Source organism: Musa acuminata, chromosome BXJ2-3 (genome assembly GCF_036884655.1).
Source record: "Musa acuminata AAA Group cultivar baxijiao chromosome BXJ2-3, Cavendish_Baxijiao_AAA, whole genome shotgun sequence".
Lineage (NCBI taxonomy): Eukaryota > Viridiplantae > Streptophyta > Magnoliopsida > Zingiberales > Musaceae > Musa > Musa acuminata.
The window spans coordinates 41,085,858-41,102,520 of NC_088340.1; the positions used below are offsets into that span (position 1 = coordinate 41,085,858).

Consider the following 16,663-nt stretch of genomic DNA (forward strand, 5'->3'; position numbering starts at 1 on the left):
TGCTTAAATATTATTATTATTATTATTGTTGTTGTTGTTGTTGTTGTTGTTTATTATTATTATTATTATTATTAATTAATTAATTAATTAAATGATAATATTATATAATATATATTTTAATTTTAATAAACTATTTTAAAAAATGATAAATGGAGAAGGTAGATTTGATCTTAGGATTTTTGTTGTCAGCGATAAAAGTGTTTAGTTAATACTTCCAAAATGTGTCAAATGAACCCTAATAAGTGGGTTTGGTGTATGGTTACCATGAGATCAGTATTTGTATATAACAAATTATCAACTTGATTTTTATTTTTTTAACCCTTAATAAATGGACATGATATATCATCATCAAATCATGTGATGTATGATGAGTAATAACATTTTTTAATAATAAAAATATAAATAGAGAAAAAATAGATAACTATCCGTCTATTGATGTATTATAATATTTTAATCCTTTTATATGGATTCAAGTAGAATGAGAAAGATTATAATCGCATAAAATCAAATATAGAAGAAAATAATGATTTTGACTTAATCCGAGAAATAATCTTCCTCACTCGATAATATCCTTAATGATTAGCAATATATATATATATATATATATGTATATATATATATGTATATATATATATGTATATATATATATGTATATATATATATACATATATTTATATTTATATGTATATGTAAACTACTTTACTCATTCTTTGGACGTACAACACAAGTCAGGAAACCCAAATAAAGGTGGCGGAAAGTTGGCAGAGGCTGAAGGGAACTTTTCCGAAGGAGACGCACAACTATAAGAATTGCCATAACTATACGCCGAAGAAAAAGAGGAGAGAGAGAGAGAAGGAAGCGTCAGTCTTGTCCATGAGGAATTATTTGTCGACTAATGAGCAGTAGAAACATTTGTGTCACACAGATAGCAACAGATGAGAAGCGGTACCCCAACACGCACTCTGTGTAGCCTTTGGTCACAAGACTTATCCAAAGACTTGCGTCTGCGATTTCCCACGTGCACCTCATTTGGGCAACGGTAGCTTCACAGCGGGCAGAAAGCATTTCCTTGGACGAAGACAGCCAACGAACGGCAAAAGACCTCTCAACGTAGTCCATTTCTCTATATAAGCACCACCTCCCACCCACACCACCACCACCACTGCTAAGGAGGATGAAGGCCCTGTTGTTGTTGGTCATCTTCACCCTGTTATCGTCGCTCGGCGATGGCAGCGTTGGCTCGATCATCAGCTCCTCCCTCTTCGATCAGATGTTGAAGCATCGCAACGACGCAGCCTGCCCCGGCAAGGGCTTCTACACGTACACCGCCTTCATCGCCGCCACCAACTCCTTCAGTGGGTTCGGGACGACCGGCGACGACGCCACGAAGAAGAGGGAGATCGCGGCTTTCTTGGCGCAAACGTCTCACGAGACGACAGGTACTTCGTACAGCTCCCAAGGCTCGTCAACTGTTTATGGATAGAGAGCTGAATGCATGAGGTTTGGCAGGTGGGTGGCCGACGGCGCCCGATGGCCCGTACGCGTGGGGTTACTGCTTCATCAGTGAACGGAACCCCCCAAAGGACTACTGCGTCGCCAACTCGCAGTGGCCGTGCGCTGCAGGCAAGAAATACTACGGCCGAGGCCCCATCCAAATCTCATAGTAAGCCATACTCTTACAGTTCATCGCTGCGATCGAGTTCACAACGATGGCCTTTCTAACGCAACAATCCGATGTGTTCTGCGTGCAGCAACTACAACTACGGGCCGGCCGGGAAAGCCATCGGCTCCGACCTACTCAAGAACCCAGACCTGGTGGCCACCGACGCGACCATCTCCTTCAAGACGGCTCTGTGGTTCTGGATGACTCCTCAGTCGCCCATGCCGTCGTGCCACGACGTGATAACCGGGAGGTGGACGCCATCCAACGCCGACCGGGCGGCCGGAAGGCTTACGGGCTACGGTGTCACCACCAACATCATCAATGGAGGGTTGGAGTGCGGGAATGGGTCCGATGCCAGGGTGGCGGATAGGATCGGCTTCTACAAGAGGTACTGCGACTTGCTGGGGGTGAGCTACGGAGACAACTTGGACTGCTACAATCCGAGACCCTTTACTTCTACAGCAGGTACAGCGACATTTATTATTATTATTATTAGTATTATTATTAATTGAATGGTAAGATTACATAATATATATTTTAGTTTCAATAAAATATTTTTAAAAAATGATAAATGGAGAAGGTAGATTTGATCTTAGGATTTTTGTTGTCAGCAATAAAAGTCTTTAGTTAAAACTTCCAAATTGTGTCGAATGAACCCAAGTAAGTGAGTTTGGTTTTGGTTAGGACGAGATCAGTATTTGTATATAAAAAAATTATCAACTTGATTTTTATTTTTTTAACCCTTAATAAGTGGACATGATATATTATCATCAAATTATGTGATGTATGATGAGTAATAACATATTTTTTAATAATAAAAATAAAAATATATAAAAAATAGATAACTATCCGACGATTGATGTATTATAATATTTTAATCCCTTTTTATATAGATTCAAGTAGAATGAGAAATATTATAATCACATCAAATCAAATATAGAAGAAAATAATTCTTTTGACTTAATTCGAGAAATAATCTTCCTCTCTTGATAATATCTTAATGATAAGCATTATTATTATTATTATATATATATATATATATATATATATATATAACATCTTATAAAATATATTTTAAAACTAATTAAATTTATCAAAATAAAAATATAAACTAAATTAGTTCTGCATCATAATGTAGTAAGTGTAAGACTTGTGAAATAAGGAGGATCCTCTTATATATATATATATATATATATATATATATATATATATATAAACTACTTTACTTATTCTTTGGACTTACAACACAAGGAAACCCAAATAAAAGTGGTGGAAAGATGGCAGAGGCTTAAGATTCTTTTCCTACAAGTGAAGGAGACATACAACTATCAGAATTGTCATGACTATACGCTGAATAGAAAGAGGAGAGAGAGAGAGAAGGAAGCGCCACTCTTGACTGGTCTTGTCCATGAGGAATTATTTGGTGACTAATGAGCAGTAGAAACATTTGTGTCATACAGATAGCAACAGATGAGAAGCGGTACCCCAACACGCACTCTGTAGCCTTTGGTCACAAGACTTATCCAAAGACTTGCCTATGCGATTTCCACAGACACCTCATTTGGTCCAAAGGTAGCTTCACAGTGATAGAAATAAAATATAAAGAAGAGATTGCATTAATTTGAAATAATACAATACTTCCTATTTATACATATTAGAAGAGAGAATTTTTCCATGAGAAACACGTAGTTAATGTTTGATAACTTGTTTTCGTACGAAGTGAAAGTTGATGCCTATGTGTTTCATGCGTGAGTGAAATGCTGGATTAGTACATGGATAAGTGGCTCCGACATTGTCACAATATATTGTAGGAGTAGAGGTGATATTGATGTCAAGTTCCTTGAGGAGATTCATGACCCAATTGAGTTCTGCAGCAGCGATGTCTATAACATGGTGTTCAGCTTCAGTTGTAGAACGTGCAACTGTCTTTTGCTTCTTAGAACTCCAATTGATTAGATTAGATCCAAGGAAGAGAATATACCTCGATGTGGATGTTCTATCATCAAAATTCCTTGCCCAATCACCATCGGCAAAGCCGTGGAGATGAAGTGGAGAGTGTTTGTGGAAAAAAAGGCCATGATTGTGCTAGTCATAGGTGCCCAATAAGCCAATCACGTGAGTGATAACACGTGTGACTTAATACAGAATATTTTTGCTTATTATATTTTGACGTATATCACTTTATAGCTATTGCATAAATGCATATATATATATATATATATATATATTGTGATGTCATTGGATTTGTGCAATGAGAATCGGATCGTGATGAGATCACGATAATGAGATCGATTCACCTTTAAATACATATCATAAATAATCCCGGTCATAGGTTATTCGAGAGGGACATCGTGATAACCGGACAGACTGGTGTGCTGTATACCCGTCCATATGATGGATGCAACTGGTCTCATAGCTGCTCGTGTATGGACACTAGGGATATAGTACAGGTGCTCATTGGAGAATGAGTTCACTGATTGATCCGCTTACGAAATGCTGGATGGTTGATGATGCCTTATTATCAGATAGCGATTCCGTAGTCTTAGTGGTGTATCTGGTCCTTAGACTTGAGACACCAAGGATGTCCTGTATGAGTGCTCCACTCTTTGATACCAGACTTATAGGTTTGGCTGTCCCAGATCTAGTACAGCTGGTCATTGGGAGTGGTAGTCGACCTTACGAGGGCTATTGAGTGTCGATAGATGATCATCCACTCTCGGCATCATGAGAGGAATATCCTATGTGTTCTTGCTTAAACAAATCCCTGGCCAGGGTCATTCGGGTTGAGAGAGAAAGAGTTCTCCGAGAGAATCCGATAAGAGCGAGACTCGAGTAGAAACCATATGGGTCTGACAGCACCATGCTGCCAGTCATAGGTGCCCAGCAAACCAATCACATGAGTGATGGCACGTGTGACTTGATACAGAATCATTTTGCTTATTATATTTTGGTGTATATCACTTTATAACTATTGCATAAATGCATACATATATTGTGATGTCCTTGGATTTGTGCGATGGGAATCGGATCGTGATGAGATTACGATAATGAGATCGATTCACCTTTAAACACATATCCTAAATGATCCCGGTCATAGGTTACTCGAGAGGGACATCGTGATAACTGGATAGACTGGTGTGCTGTATACCCGTCCATATGATGGATGCAGCTGGTCTCATAGCTGCTCGTGTAGGGATACTAGGGATACAGTACATGTGCTCATTGGAGAATGAGTTCACTGATTGATCCGCTTACGGAATGCTGGATGGTTAATAATGCCTTATTGTCAGACAACGATTCCGTAGTCCTAGTGGTGTATCTGGTCCTTAGATTTGAGACACCAAGGATGTCCTGTATGAGTGCTCCACTCTTTGATACTGGACTTATAGGTTTGGTTGTCCCAGATCTAGTACAGCTGGTCATTGGGAGTGGTAGTCGACCTTACGAGGGCTATTGAGTGTCGATAGAGGATCATCCACTCTCGGCATCATGAGAGGAATATCCCATGTGTTCTTGCTCAGACAAATCCCTGGCCAGGGTCATTCGGGTTGAGAGAGAAAGAGTTCTTCGGGAGAATCCGATTAGAGCGAGACTCGAGTAGAAACCGTATAGGTCTGACAACACCATGCTCGATATACGGTCTCTGGGATATTAGATGGATAAGGGACTATAGGTAAACGGTAACTGAGGACAGACATGTCCAATGGATTGGATTCCCCTGTATCGTTTGGGGACTACGGCGTAGTGGCCTAGTACTTCCGTAGTCGATGAGTCAAGTGAATTATTATAGAGATAATAATTCACTGAGTTAGAAGGAGTTATGACAGATATGATTCACGGCCAGCTCGATATTGGGCCTAGAGGGTCACACACATATGGTAGGCATTGCGATAAGTAGAGCTTCGGATATGAGATATCCGACAGAGCCCTTGTCTTATTGGATGCAGATCCAATACCCACTAGGGGAGAACCCATTAGGGTTTGACAGGGGACCTCTATAAATATGAGGGATTCAGAGCCTCATAGGCTAGAGCCTTTGCTTGCCTTTCCTATTCTGCTCTTCCTCTCCACCTCATAGTAGGCCTGGAGTCTTGAGGAGCGTCGTCGCAACCCTACTGTGTGGATCACCGCTAGAGAGGAGGATGCTTGACCTCCTTTACCCTCTCCTAAGGATCTGCAAGGAAACAGGAATATACGATCTCCCTAGGTAACATAATCTACTCTATACGCAGTTTCATGTTTCGCGGATTTTTGCGCACCAATCTTCGCACGACGACGAACATCTTTTTGGGAATCGGGGATTTTGTTTTCTTGTTCTTCCGCTGCGCATGTGATGCCGCCCCCATGATTTCCCAACACATGCTCGATATACGGTCTTTGAGATATTAGATGGTTGAGGGACTATAGGTACACGATAACTGAGGATAGACAGGTCCAATGGATTGGATTCCCCTGTATCGTCTGGGGACTACAACGTAGTGGCCTAGTACGTCCGTAGTCGATGAGTCGAGTGAATTATTACAGAGATAATAATTCACTGAGTTAGAAGGAGTTCTGAAAGATATGACTCACGGCCAGCTCGATATTGGGCCTAGAGGGTCACACACATATGGTAGACATTGCGATGAGTAGAGGTTCGGATATGAGATATCCGACGGAGCCCTTGTCTTATTGGATGCAGATCCAATACCCACTATGGGAGGTAGGGGAGGACCCATTAGGGTTTGACAGGGGACCTCTATAAATAAGAGGGATTCAGAGACTTATAGGCTATAGCCTTTGCTTGCCTCTCCTATTCTCCTCCCCCTCTCCACCTCAAAGTAGGCCTGGAGTTTTGAGGAGTGTCGTCGCAACCCTGCTGTGTGGATCACCGCTAGAGATGAGGATGCTTGACCTCCTTCACCCTCTCCTAAAGATCTGCAAGGAAATAAGGATATACGATCTCCCTAGGTAACACAATCTACTCTATACGCAGTTTTAAGTTTCGCTGATTTTACGCACCAATCTTCGCATGACGACGAACATCTCTTTGGGAATCGGGGATTTTGTTTTCTTGTTTTTTCGCTGCGCATATGATGTCGCCCCTAAGATTTTTCAACAGTGGTATCAGAGCCAGGTTGTTAGTGCGAATGATTGGTTTTGAACTGCGTGTGTTGTGTTTAGGAAGAATTTTAACGTCAAAATCGTTAACGCAAAAACAAGGAAGGGATGTACGAAGGGATTTGAATATTTGATGCGTATATGAGAGGATGTACGAAGGGATTTGAATTTTGATTTAAATTCGAGTTAATTCAAGAAAGAGATGTAGTATTTTATTTTTTATTATCATCATATATTTTTAATCTCCATGGAGTGTTGTATGAACTATAAAATTCTTGCATAGTTTTTTAAATTTATATTTAATCACTACTAACAGGGCATATATTGGCAAAGCTCATGTGGACCCAGGCAGACAAACATCATCACAGTATAGTCACTCCGGAAAGCTCGGGAAGACGCCGTGCGACGCCGATCCGTGCAGGTCGGTTGACGCTCGTATATAAGCTTAAGTCAATCGTCGGAGGTGCCGACCGTAATAAATTAACCCTGTATGACCAACTCATCTTCACAGATATAAAAGCTAACCTTCTCTAATCAGGAATGGGAGGCATTTCAAACACTCAACTCTCTCTTATTCCACCCAAAGCAAACTTAAGCTTCGGAGGGATCGAGTCGGAAAATCTCCCTCCCGATCCCGACCTATATGTAGGAGCCCAACGACGGAGAAGCAGGCCACTCACTAAGAGAAAAAATAACACTTGAGGGATGAGGCTCGAACTCGACCCGACTCGTCGCTCGCCCTCAGAGTATCCACATGAACAACCTTGTACATCGAAAACTGGACCGAGACCTTGGCTACAGCGTAAAGGTTCACTAACAACTACCAACCATGTTTGTGGAATTATAGGATATCAATATTGTATTAAGAATCATATAACTTAATTTGAAGAATATGTTAGACAACAAATTTCATGCTTCAATTGTACATTTTGATATTGTTAGAACTGTTTCTTTGTTTCGATTTCTAGGTGGGTGTCAAAGCAGTAAACCCTCCATAAAAACATTAACAGAGATCCTACCCTTACAAATGCAAGATTTATGATTCTAAATAGTCGAAAACTAAGTATCAGACAAACTGTAATTGATCGCTTAAACGATTGAGGCTAAATGAGAAGATGAGTAAGATTGAACAGTTGCGTGGAGCAATGAAGGTGAGATATTGGAGGAAACCAAACCAATGTTTGATTGCAATTGCTTTGATTTCCTCCAATTCTCACATTCAAATCTCCACTTTGTTGTAATTTTCTTGAGCCATTGAAGGTGAGATGTTGGAGGAAACTGAACATCTGCGAGTGTTCAGCTTCCTGCAACCCTCACTTTCAGAACCCAAAGCAGCAGCCATGCAGGGACTGGAAGACCACAGTAGCTGCTACTTATAGTTGCATCGGCTGTGTTCCATTTCCATAGTAACTCAAATGGCGTGATACTCCCTTTGTTCTCCGCACCGATTGCATGTTCTTCTTACCACAGTAGACTAAGAACTGTGAAGAGTTGGGATGGATTTCTTGTTCTGCCAGCCAGAGTTGAAGCTGTGGTCATGGTGCAGATCAGGCACCGTCCACTGAGGTTGATGAGGTGCTTCAGACAGCTTTGATCAAATCCAAGGGTCAGAGAAGCCTCATAATAACATAGAATCGACGGATTGGGAGACTAATTATATATTATTTTTATAATTAATTATATTTAGTATCTCGATTAATATATTTTTAAAAATTATATTAAAATTTTATATTTATAAAAGTAGAACATTTACTTTTATATTATAAATATCATAAAGTTTAATGTTATCTCATTTCAATTTATCACCGTACGTTATTTTCGTCAATATAGATAATAATATAAGAAAAATAAGATTAAATATTTTATTTTTAGACGAATCATAATCTAACATTTGAAAGTATAAGAATCAAAACGATACAAATAATTAATTATATAAGATATTATTTAATTAGTCCGAATGTTAGCAAAAGAAAATATATAAATTTGGTCGGAGAAAAGTCAAGCTAAAAATAAAAAAAAATTAAGAACAATTTTGTGTAGTTAAAGAAACGGAAAAAATAGAAAAAAAATGAATCTATAATTTCTTTTGTCGAATAGAAAATTTATTGACTCCTTAAATATATAATTCTTTAGTTTTTACGCTTCCAAAGGAAAGGTTTAGTTTAAAGCAAAATATATGAAATCATTAGTCATTAACTTTGGAGGGATGTATTTGTTTATTTTAGATATGTATTTAATTTATTATTGTGAATAGAAATAAATAAAGAAAATAAAAGAGTGTTTGATTGTAACTGCCAATGACACGCCAAAACTTACGACGGAAGCAAACAAACCGACCCCCGCCGTAGCAAAAAGAAGGGAAAGAAAAGGAGGAGACGTGGGTGCGAGGTGACGACGATGACCGGATCTTGTTGACCTCAGAGCAAATCACAGCCCTCCATCACAAGATCAAGAGTAGAAGGAGTCGTCGTCGTCGTCTCCGATGGCTTGTCCCTCGCAGCCGGGCTCCCAGTACGTGCAGCAATACCTGAGCACCGCCCTGTCGCAGCGCGGCCCGGCGGCGCTCCCCTACGCGGAGGACGCCAAGTGGCTGATCCGGCAGCACCTGGTGGCGCTCGCCGAGGCCTATCCCTCTCTCCGCCCCCGGGCCGCCACCTTCACCCACGACGATGGCCGCTCCTCCCACCTCCTCCAGGCCGAGGGCACCCTCCCCATCGTCTACCGCGGCGCCGCCTACAATCTCCCGTCTGCGGTGTGGCTCCTCGAGCCCTACCCCCGCCGCCCCCCCGCTGTCTTCCTCACCCCCACGCGCGACATGCTCGTCAAACCCGGTCATCCCCTCGTCGAACCCTCCGGCCTCGTCCGCGCCGCCGCCGTCCCCTACCTCGCCACCTGGGTCTTCCCGGCCTCCAACCTCGTCGATCTCGTCCGCTCCCTCTCTCACCTCTTCGGCCTCGACCCCCCTCTCTACTCCCGTCCCGTCACCACCGTACACCCCAATCCCCCTCCTCCCAATCCAAATCCCGATCCCGTCCCTTCCCTTTCTTCATCATCGCCGTTGCAATCCCGGATCTATTCCTCCTTGCCGTCCCCCTACGGCGGGTTCCCGCCCTCACCGCAGATCCAGCAGCCGGTGCGACCGACCGAGGATTCCGCCGAGGCCTTCCGCCGCAACGCCGTCGCCAAGATCCTGGAGAACGTGCACCGCGACGCGGCCGGCCTGCGCACGGCTCAGGAGGCGGAGATGGAGGCCATCCTCTCCGTCCAGGCCAATCTGCGTGGCCGGGGAGAGGAACTCGTGCGCGGGGTCCGCGAGATGGTCGAGGAGATGGAAGGGCTCGAGCAGCAGCTGCAGCTCGTGCTCATGAACACCGACGTGCTCGAGGGCTGGACGAGGGAGACCGAAGGCAAAAAAACAGGCCGGGATGTCTTGGACGCCGATGAAGTGTTTGAGCTGGTGGATGGGCTGTCGAGGCAGATACTGGAGTGCACGGCTGCCGACTTGGCGGTGGAGGACACGGTCTACTCGCTGGACAAGGCGGTGCAGGAGGGGGCGATCACGTTTGAATCGTATCTCAAGAGTGTGAGGGCGTTGTGCAGGGAGCAGTTCTTCCACCGGGCGACCATAGCCAAGGCTCGTGCTGCTCAGGTCACAAGACTGGCGGCAAGGGTGCCACTCTATGCTTCCTAGAGAGTGGAGGTTAGTGGTTGATATCTTCTTGTGTACATTTGCTTCTTCCTTGCTTCTACATACTATTTCCTAGACTGGATATTTTACTGTCGTCCAGAGCTCTCGTCGCTGAATAATTCATCATCTCCACAGTTGCTCTTATCGCTTTGTCCACCTGAATAGTCCATATCCTCATCTTGAACTCAACAGATTTATAATTCCTTGGTGTATGTTTGCTCCAATGCTGGAACTTTTTAGATAAAAAACATCATATAATTTTGTTTAGCAGGAGGTCTTGCATATTTGGGAATGTTAATTTGTTGATATGTATTGTTCTTACTAGGATCAAGTAAATGTTGCTTTATATGAAAGTACTATCTTGGTGTGAGTTTTACTTATAACGTGCTGATGCTTCTAATGTTTGTTCTTATTAGGATTGTACTTCTGTTCTTTGGGCAAATGTAATCTTACAAAAATCTAAAATGTGAACTGGATGTGTGATATTCTGTGATGGTCGTCAATGTGAACTATTTATAAGTTCATGTCTTCCTGGTAGTGAGCCTATCTTTGACAGGAAATTATCAGGCCATCATTGATCATAATACTAAACCAATCAACCAGTGGCAAATTTGTTTATAATTGTTTAATCTGCACAATTTAGCTTGCTATATATGTTGCAGCGGCTGGTAATGAACCAATTGCTCTCACTTTGTTCGTCTTCTATAGCACTATTTTTTCATCTCTAGGTGGTTAAAGATAATATTATCACCATATCTATATTGTGTAATTGTAAGTGCGGATTGCAGAGAGTATGTTAATCGGATTCTGACATTGGATTCAAAATGTTTAGGCAAATTCGTGACTTGATAAAGACATATTGCATTCATCTAGGAAATATAAAGAATACATGTCTAGAGGACCATCGGATTGGCAGAATTCTAAGCAGGATGCCAAGTTATCGCTTAAGTTTCAGGATTATATGTCGAGGGATGAGAGATGAAAGTTGTAGATAAGACTGGTTGTTTATTAGGGAGTTAAGGCAGTTAGATTGTTTTAGTCAAATCTTAATAAGTCATTCTCTGTAAGAATGGTCATCGATTAGCAGGATATAGCAGCATTTCTAATAACTATACATATATGCCAAGTAATGATGTATGCAACTACAACTGAAGAGATCTATTAACATTAGGTGGGGCTACAGTGACAGTCATAGCCTGCATCAATTTGTAAGCTGCAATGTCAGAATATAGCAGCATTTCTAATAACTATACATATATGCCAAGTAATGGTGTATGCAACTACAACCGAAGAGATCTATTAACACTAGGTGGGGCTACACTGACAGTCATAGCCTGCATCGATTTGTATGCTGCAATGATGTCGGAAATGGCTACTCTAGCATAATTGGTTCACCTCTATTACTTGATCGTAATGGCAAAAACAAATTGGTGCATGGTTCATTTGACTTCTAGAAAGGTTCTAAAATGGCTATGTGATTGTGCACGATTAATTTAAATTCTAAAAATTGTTGTGTGGAAAATGCTAGTGGTGGCAAGAGAGGCTATTGCCAAACCGAATGTCGAAAGGAAATGATGTGTTTGACAGTTGTTAGAAGATACAAAGATTGATGAGAGCAATGATTCTTGATAAAGTGAAATCATCAAGAAGTTATTCTTGAGTAACTTTGATCGCTCAGTTGATCTTCAAAAACTTTTTGTTCATCAGAATAAAGATTCTATTTCAACCAAAATCATCTCCAATTTACCAACCACATCAAAAAGGGTTAAAATCTCTTGGTCTGATCACCCAGTGACCAGATTAATACTATTTGGACCAGAGAATAAAGATGATTAGAATAGGAAAGAGGAGAAGAAGAGGAGGAAAGGAGGTGGCAGTGGCAGAGGAGGAGAGCAACCATGTGAAAGAAAGAATAAGAAAAAGGACATTGACAGTTATTTTCATTTTTTTTTTTAAATGGTACTAGTACTGGATGGTAAGGTTCATGCTGGTTTGTCGACTACAATGCTGGTCTGTCGACTACGAGCTTATTGGACATACAGACCCATACCGGACCTACTTCGATGAATCATCCGATGGGTTATTGGACTGGTAAATCAGTCAGTTTTTGATCGATAGCAATGGTATTTCAAACTTACTTTGATCTCAATAGACATTAATGTTGCATGGTCTAGAGAAGCAAAGATTGACACTCTCCTATGAGCCATAAAGCTCCAACTATTTCATCAAGCCAGCAAAATCATTCACTTTTGCTACTCACTATGTATTTGGTAAAACTACCTTACTGAAAATTGTAAGATGCAGGAATGTTTCAGTTGGATTGGTTAGCGTAATATATGGCAAGACAAATATGGCCTGCTTGAGATCATTTGTTAACCGGTAATGGTTGGGGTGAATGCATTCATGCTCTGCATCATCTGTAGTCGACTCTACATGCATGCTGGCTTCAAGGATCTGCGATTCAATTTATTTTGAATGTTCTTGTTCTCGTCATAATAGCTGTAGGGTGATACAAGTCTTTTCTTTCATCAAATGGTGCCCTCGATGTGGAGGCAGTAGCAACCGAGGTAAATTCTAGCTAATGCTTTGCTTCGCTTATTTAAACTCGAATCTTGGTAGAAATACTATACTTTACATTTTTTTCCGCCTACCACATGCCATTTTGAAGATCTATTTTATATATTAGTGGATTGTTGCCCCTAATCTTTCTGATAATAGAATGTACCAAATTCCTAGTGGATTCATCTTCTGGTTTAAGATTTATCTCACAACACCTAATAGTTTGACATTTTTGGATTACGCTTTTGTGATATATCCTCCACATGCATCTTCTTGATCATTTAAATTATCCATTGTCTATATTTGGTTGAGATGCAGGTGGACTGAAAATTATAAAAATTAACATTGTTATGGTTATTATTATTACTTTTTGCTATTTGAATTGTTATGAAAGTGTTGGGAGTGATTACATGATGGTAAAAATTGATGTTTTCCTTTCTTGTGATTGGTTAGATGTTTATGGGGTGTGCATATTGATTCAGGTAACAGTAATTCATGGTTTTTGGACAGTAAGCATAGGAGGGGGTTTTAATTCACGATTCATTTCTTGTGATTGAGCTCTACGGAGGGCAACATTAACTGGTTAAACTAGGAGGCATTCTCTTATTGCTTTTTCTTAGGTTTACCTGACCTATCTAAATTATCTTTGGATATCCTTTGATCGGACTTAAACAGATTGGCTTGTCATTAACAAGCGATTTTTATTTATTTTTTTATTTTGAAAATTAAATTTTCTTTTATTATACTTAGACTAGGAACATAGGTGTTCTATCATGGATTCACTACTAAGATATCGTCTGATAGGTGATATTTTTGCCTACAGTTATTAGCTGTGCAGAAAAAGGATAAGATGAATGAATATAATGAATTCATCATGTGAAAATATTCTTAGAATATTATTTATTTATTTATCTGGATAATATCTTTCCTAATCGTTTCATTTGACCAGGTTGGTATTTAAACTTGAGTCAAGAGGAATCTTGTTACTAAAGGTACACACATTGGTTCACAAATCGGATAGATTCGAGAGTATCTACCTCGGCATAGATCGTTTAACCAAGTTACCCGAGATCTCGAGATATTTAAACTTAAGTGTCGAAGGAATCTTGTTACTAAGGGTATACATATTGCAAATCAGATCGAGCATCTATCTCGACATATATTGTTTGATCAGATTACTCGAGATCTAACTTAAGTGTTGGAGGAATCTTGTTACGAAGGGTACATACGTTACGACAAGTTAGACAAGATATGGATCACAAATCAGATCAATTGGCTCATCAACCTTGGCATAGATCATTTGACCAAGTTACTCGAGATACGGATATACGCACACTGCATCAAGATATGGATCACAAATCAGATCGCATCTACCAAAGCATAGATCATTTGATCCGGTTACTCGAGATCTCGAGGTATTTAAACTTGAATGTCGGAGAAATCTTTCTTTTTTTATCGAAGGCATACACATCGCAACAACAAGAAATGGATGACAAATCAGATTGATTTGAGCATCTATCTCAACATAGATCATCGATACTTTGGGATGCTCGAAACATGCGTCGATGCCTCCGTTTTTGGCACGTTGCTTTCGTTTCCAAAACCCGACAAAAATACATGTAAAAACGCATCTTGCGGGTGTCTTCTCAAACAAAGCAAAAACAGAATCTCCGATCATTTTGCCAAGGTGATTTGATGGTGGTGGAATTTGATACAATGACCTTAGGATGATGATCCCAGCATTTGTTCCTCCACTTGTCCTTGCTAGTGACTAGGATGGGATGGATGATCACTATTGTGTGGGGGCTTAATTGCTTCACAAGCACGATGAAAACAAACAAATAAATAAATAAATAAATAAATAAATAAATAAATATATTTTTTCGTCTTGATTACCACCTTAGGTGCTCATTGAAACGTCACCCGTTAATTTTTGTTAAATGACACCTCCACATGCCATCTCCCCTCGACTCGTCTACGAGTCAATCTAATGGAATAATTATTAATCCACAATTAGTTCAAAACTAGCTGGTTTTAACTCAATCTTAAATTAAGTTGTAATTTAATTATAATCCAACCCAAGCCATAACAAATATGTTACCATAAGACTCGTCGTCACCAGTTGATGTTTCTACTTAGCAAAAACCCCCACCATGCCCACATATGTCTGATATATGCACTGTTCGCTTCGACTATATCCAAACGCCAAACTATGCATTAGAAGCAACCCTCCACCAATAATAATAATCCCCCAAAACCTACCCTGTCGTTATTGTGAAGTCTTGACCATCTAGCTTATAAATATACCTTTGAATCAGCTGGTAATAAATAGCATCGAACATGCACGATTGGACCTTAATCCTACTTAATTTGAGACTTCTCCATTTTATAATGCTAAACATAAATCCTATGGAATTACTACCCGAGCTCATCAATCGGACTGAAACCGGTGGTCAAGCACATACAAAGTACTAAAAAAACTAAACTAAACTAAACCCGCTATCATTTTGTATTCAACAAAAGAAAGATGGAAATAGCATCATAAACCTGAGCCCAACAAATTGCCTGCATAGTCGAAAACAAATCCTATCTGAAAGTGTAGATAAACCTAATTTAAACAAGTGAAAAACAAACAAATACAGCAAACAGGTCCCCATAATTCAAATCAATAGACCTAAAAATTCCTTAAACCCCCCCCCCCAAAAAAAAGATGAAAAAAAAAACAAACAAACAGTTTACACACATTTCATAATTAACCTTATTGACAACAAAACTCCATACAAACATGTCCAAGTTATCGACATAAACATCAACTAAGGTTTGTGCATATTCTTACCTCAGATTTTGGCACTTATATGAATCTCTATATATTTTGGGCATAATCTGTGACAGTGTTCATGTATTTTGGAGAAAAAAAAAAAAGTACTCCCAACAATTGCTGATTCCAACCAAAAACTACAATTACTTCTAATATTTCCCAAAGACTGCAAGTGACAAAACGTATCATGTCGACAGCAACATTGACATGGGACCTGTCAATGAGTGCAGGTCAGGCCATGACTGCTGGGGTCGAGGTTCATCAATTGATTCTGCCGTGAGTTGCACGATTGAAAACTTGATTCCAGCAAATGTGCAATCAACAAGGACAACGAACTCACTTCATCAAGAAGAACAAGCAACGATTGCACCCATCTTCTTGATGATATTATTAACAAGGTCAAGATCGGTGATAAATGATATCTATTCACAAAGATCGCCAGATTATTATGCAATGATTGTGGATGGTCCTCAAATGACAGTAGCCATCATCTCAATGTTTTCTATGTTAACAAGATCAAGCCTGGTAAGCATTTACTTTATATCAATTGTACCAAGATCACATAATATGACTTGTAACGGCAAGAAGACTAGTTGCTCACAAGGAGTCTTAAGTGTAGGCTTGGCGCTTGTGATGTAATTGGCTCAGTCAAGTAATAAAGAAAGGCCGAGTCCATAAAGAACAAAGAAGTGAAAAGTAACTTATTCTAACTTACCATCATAACATTTTTACTATCAATAAAGCCAATATAACAGACTTCTGAAAATGTTAAGACACAATTTTTTAGTCCAAGAATCCCAGATATATTGATGATCAAAATATCAAGGAACCCCAC

At 40.1% G+C, this 16,663-nt stretch overlaps 2 protein-coding genes across 4 annotated transcripts; both read left to right on the forward strand.

Moving 5' to 3' along the window:
* Positions 1-1,137: 1,137 nt before the first annotated feature.
* On the forward strand, positions 1,138-9,221 carry LOC135608314 (endochitinase-like). 3 transcript variants are annotated; one of them, XM_065101049.1, is made up of 5 exons: positions 1,138-1,439; positions 1,510-1,663; positions 1,752-2,128; positions 7,080-7,184; positions 7,302-7,601. In XM_065101049.1, the coding sequence occupies exons 1-5, from the start codon at positions 1,175-1,177 to the stop codon at positions 7,463-7,465; spliced, it is 1,065 nt and encodes a 354-aa protein (XP_064957121.1). In that variant the 5' UTR covers positions 1,138-1,174; the 3' UTR covers positions 7,466-7,601. The 3 variants fall into 3 exon arrangements, with proteins under 3 accessions (XP_064957121.1, XP_064957122.1, XP_064957123.1); XM_065101050.1 differs by having other exon boundaries at positions 7,097-7,184; positions 7,302-7,583; XM_065101051.1 differs by lacking the exons at positions 7,080-7,184; positions 7,302-7,601 and adding an exon at positions 9,088-9,221 and having other exon boundaries at positions 1,141-1,439.
* A 24-nt stretch (positions 9,222-9,245) lies between these two features.
* LOC135608313 (protein ELC-like) lies at positions 9,246-10,827 on the forward strand. Its single transcript, XM_065101048.1, has one exon. It carries the CDS (start codon positions 9,246-9,248, stop codon positions 10,452-10,454), a length of 1,209 nt encoding a protein of 402 aa, XP_064957120.1. The 3' UTR covers positions 10,455-10,827.
* Positions 10,828-16,663: the final 5,836 nt, after the last annotated feature.

Bases quoted from the DNA above. Each gene is read 5' to 3' on its own strand.
- LOC135608314 (XM_065101049.1), top strand. From the start codon at position 1,175: ATGAAGGCCCTGTTGTTGTTGGTCATCTTCACCCTGTTATCGTCGCTC. The intron at 1,664-1,751 runs GTAAGCCATACT...TTCTGCGTGCAG, and splicing joins GGCCCCATCCAAATCTCATA to CAACTACAACTACGGGCCGG. The intron at 2,129-7,079 runs GTACAGCGACAT...CACTACTAACAG, and splicing joins ACCCTTTACTTCTACAGCAG to GGCATATATTGGCAAAGCTC.
- LOC135608313 (XM_065101048.1), top strand. From the start codon at position 9,246: ATGGCTTGTCCCTCGCAGCCGGGCTCCCAGTACGTGCAGCAATACCTG.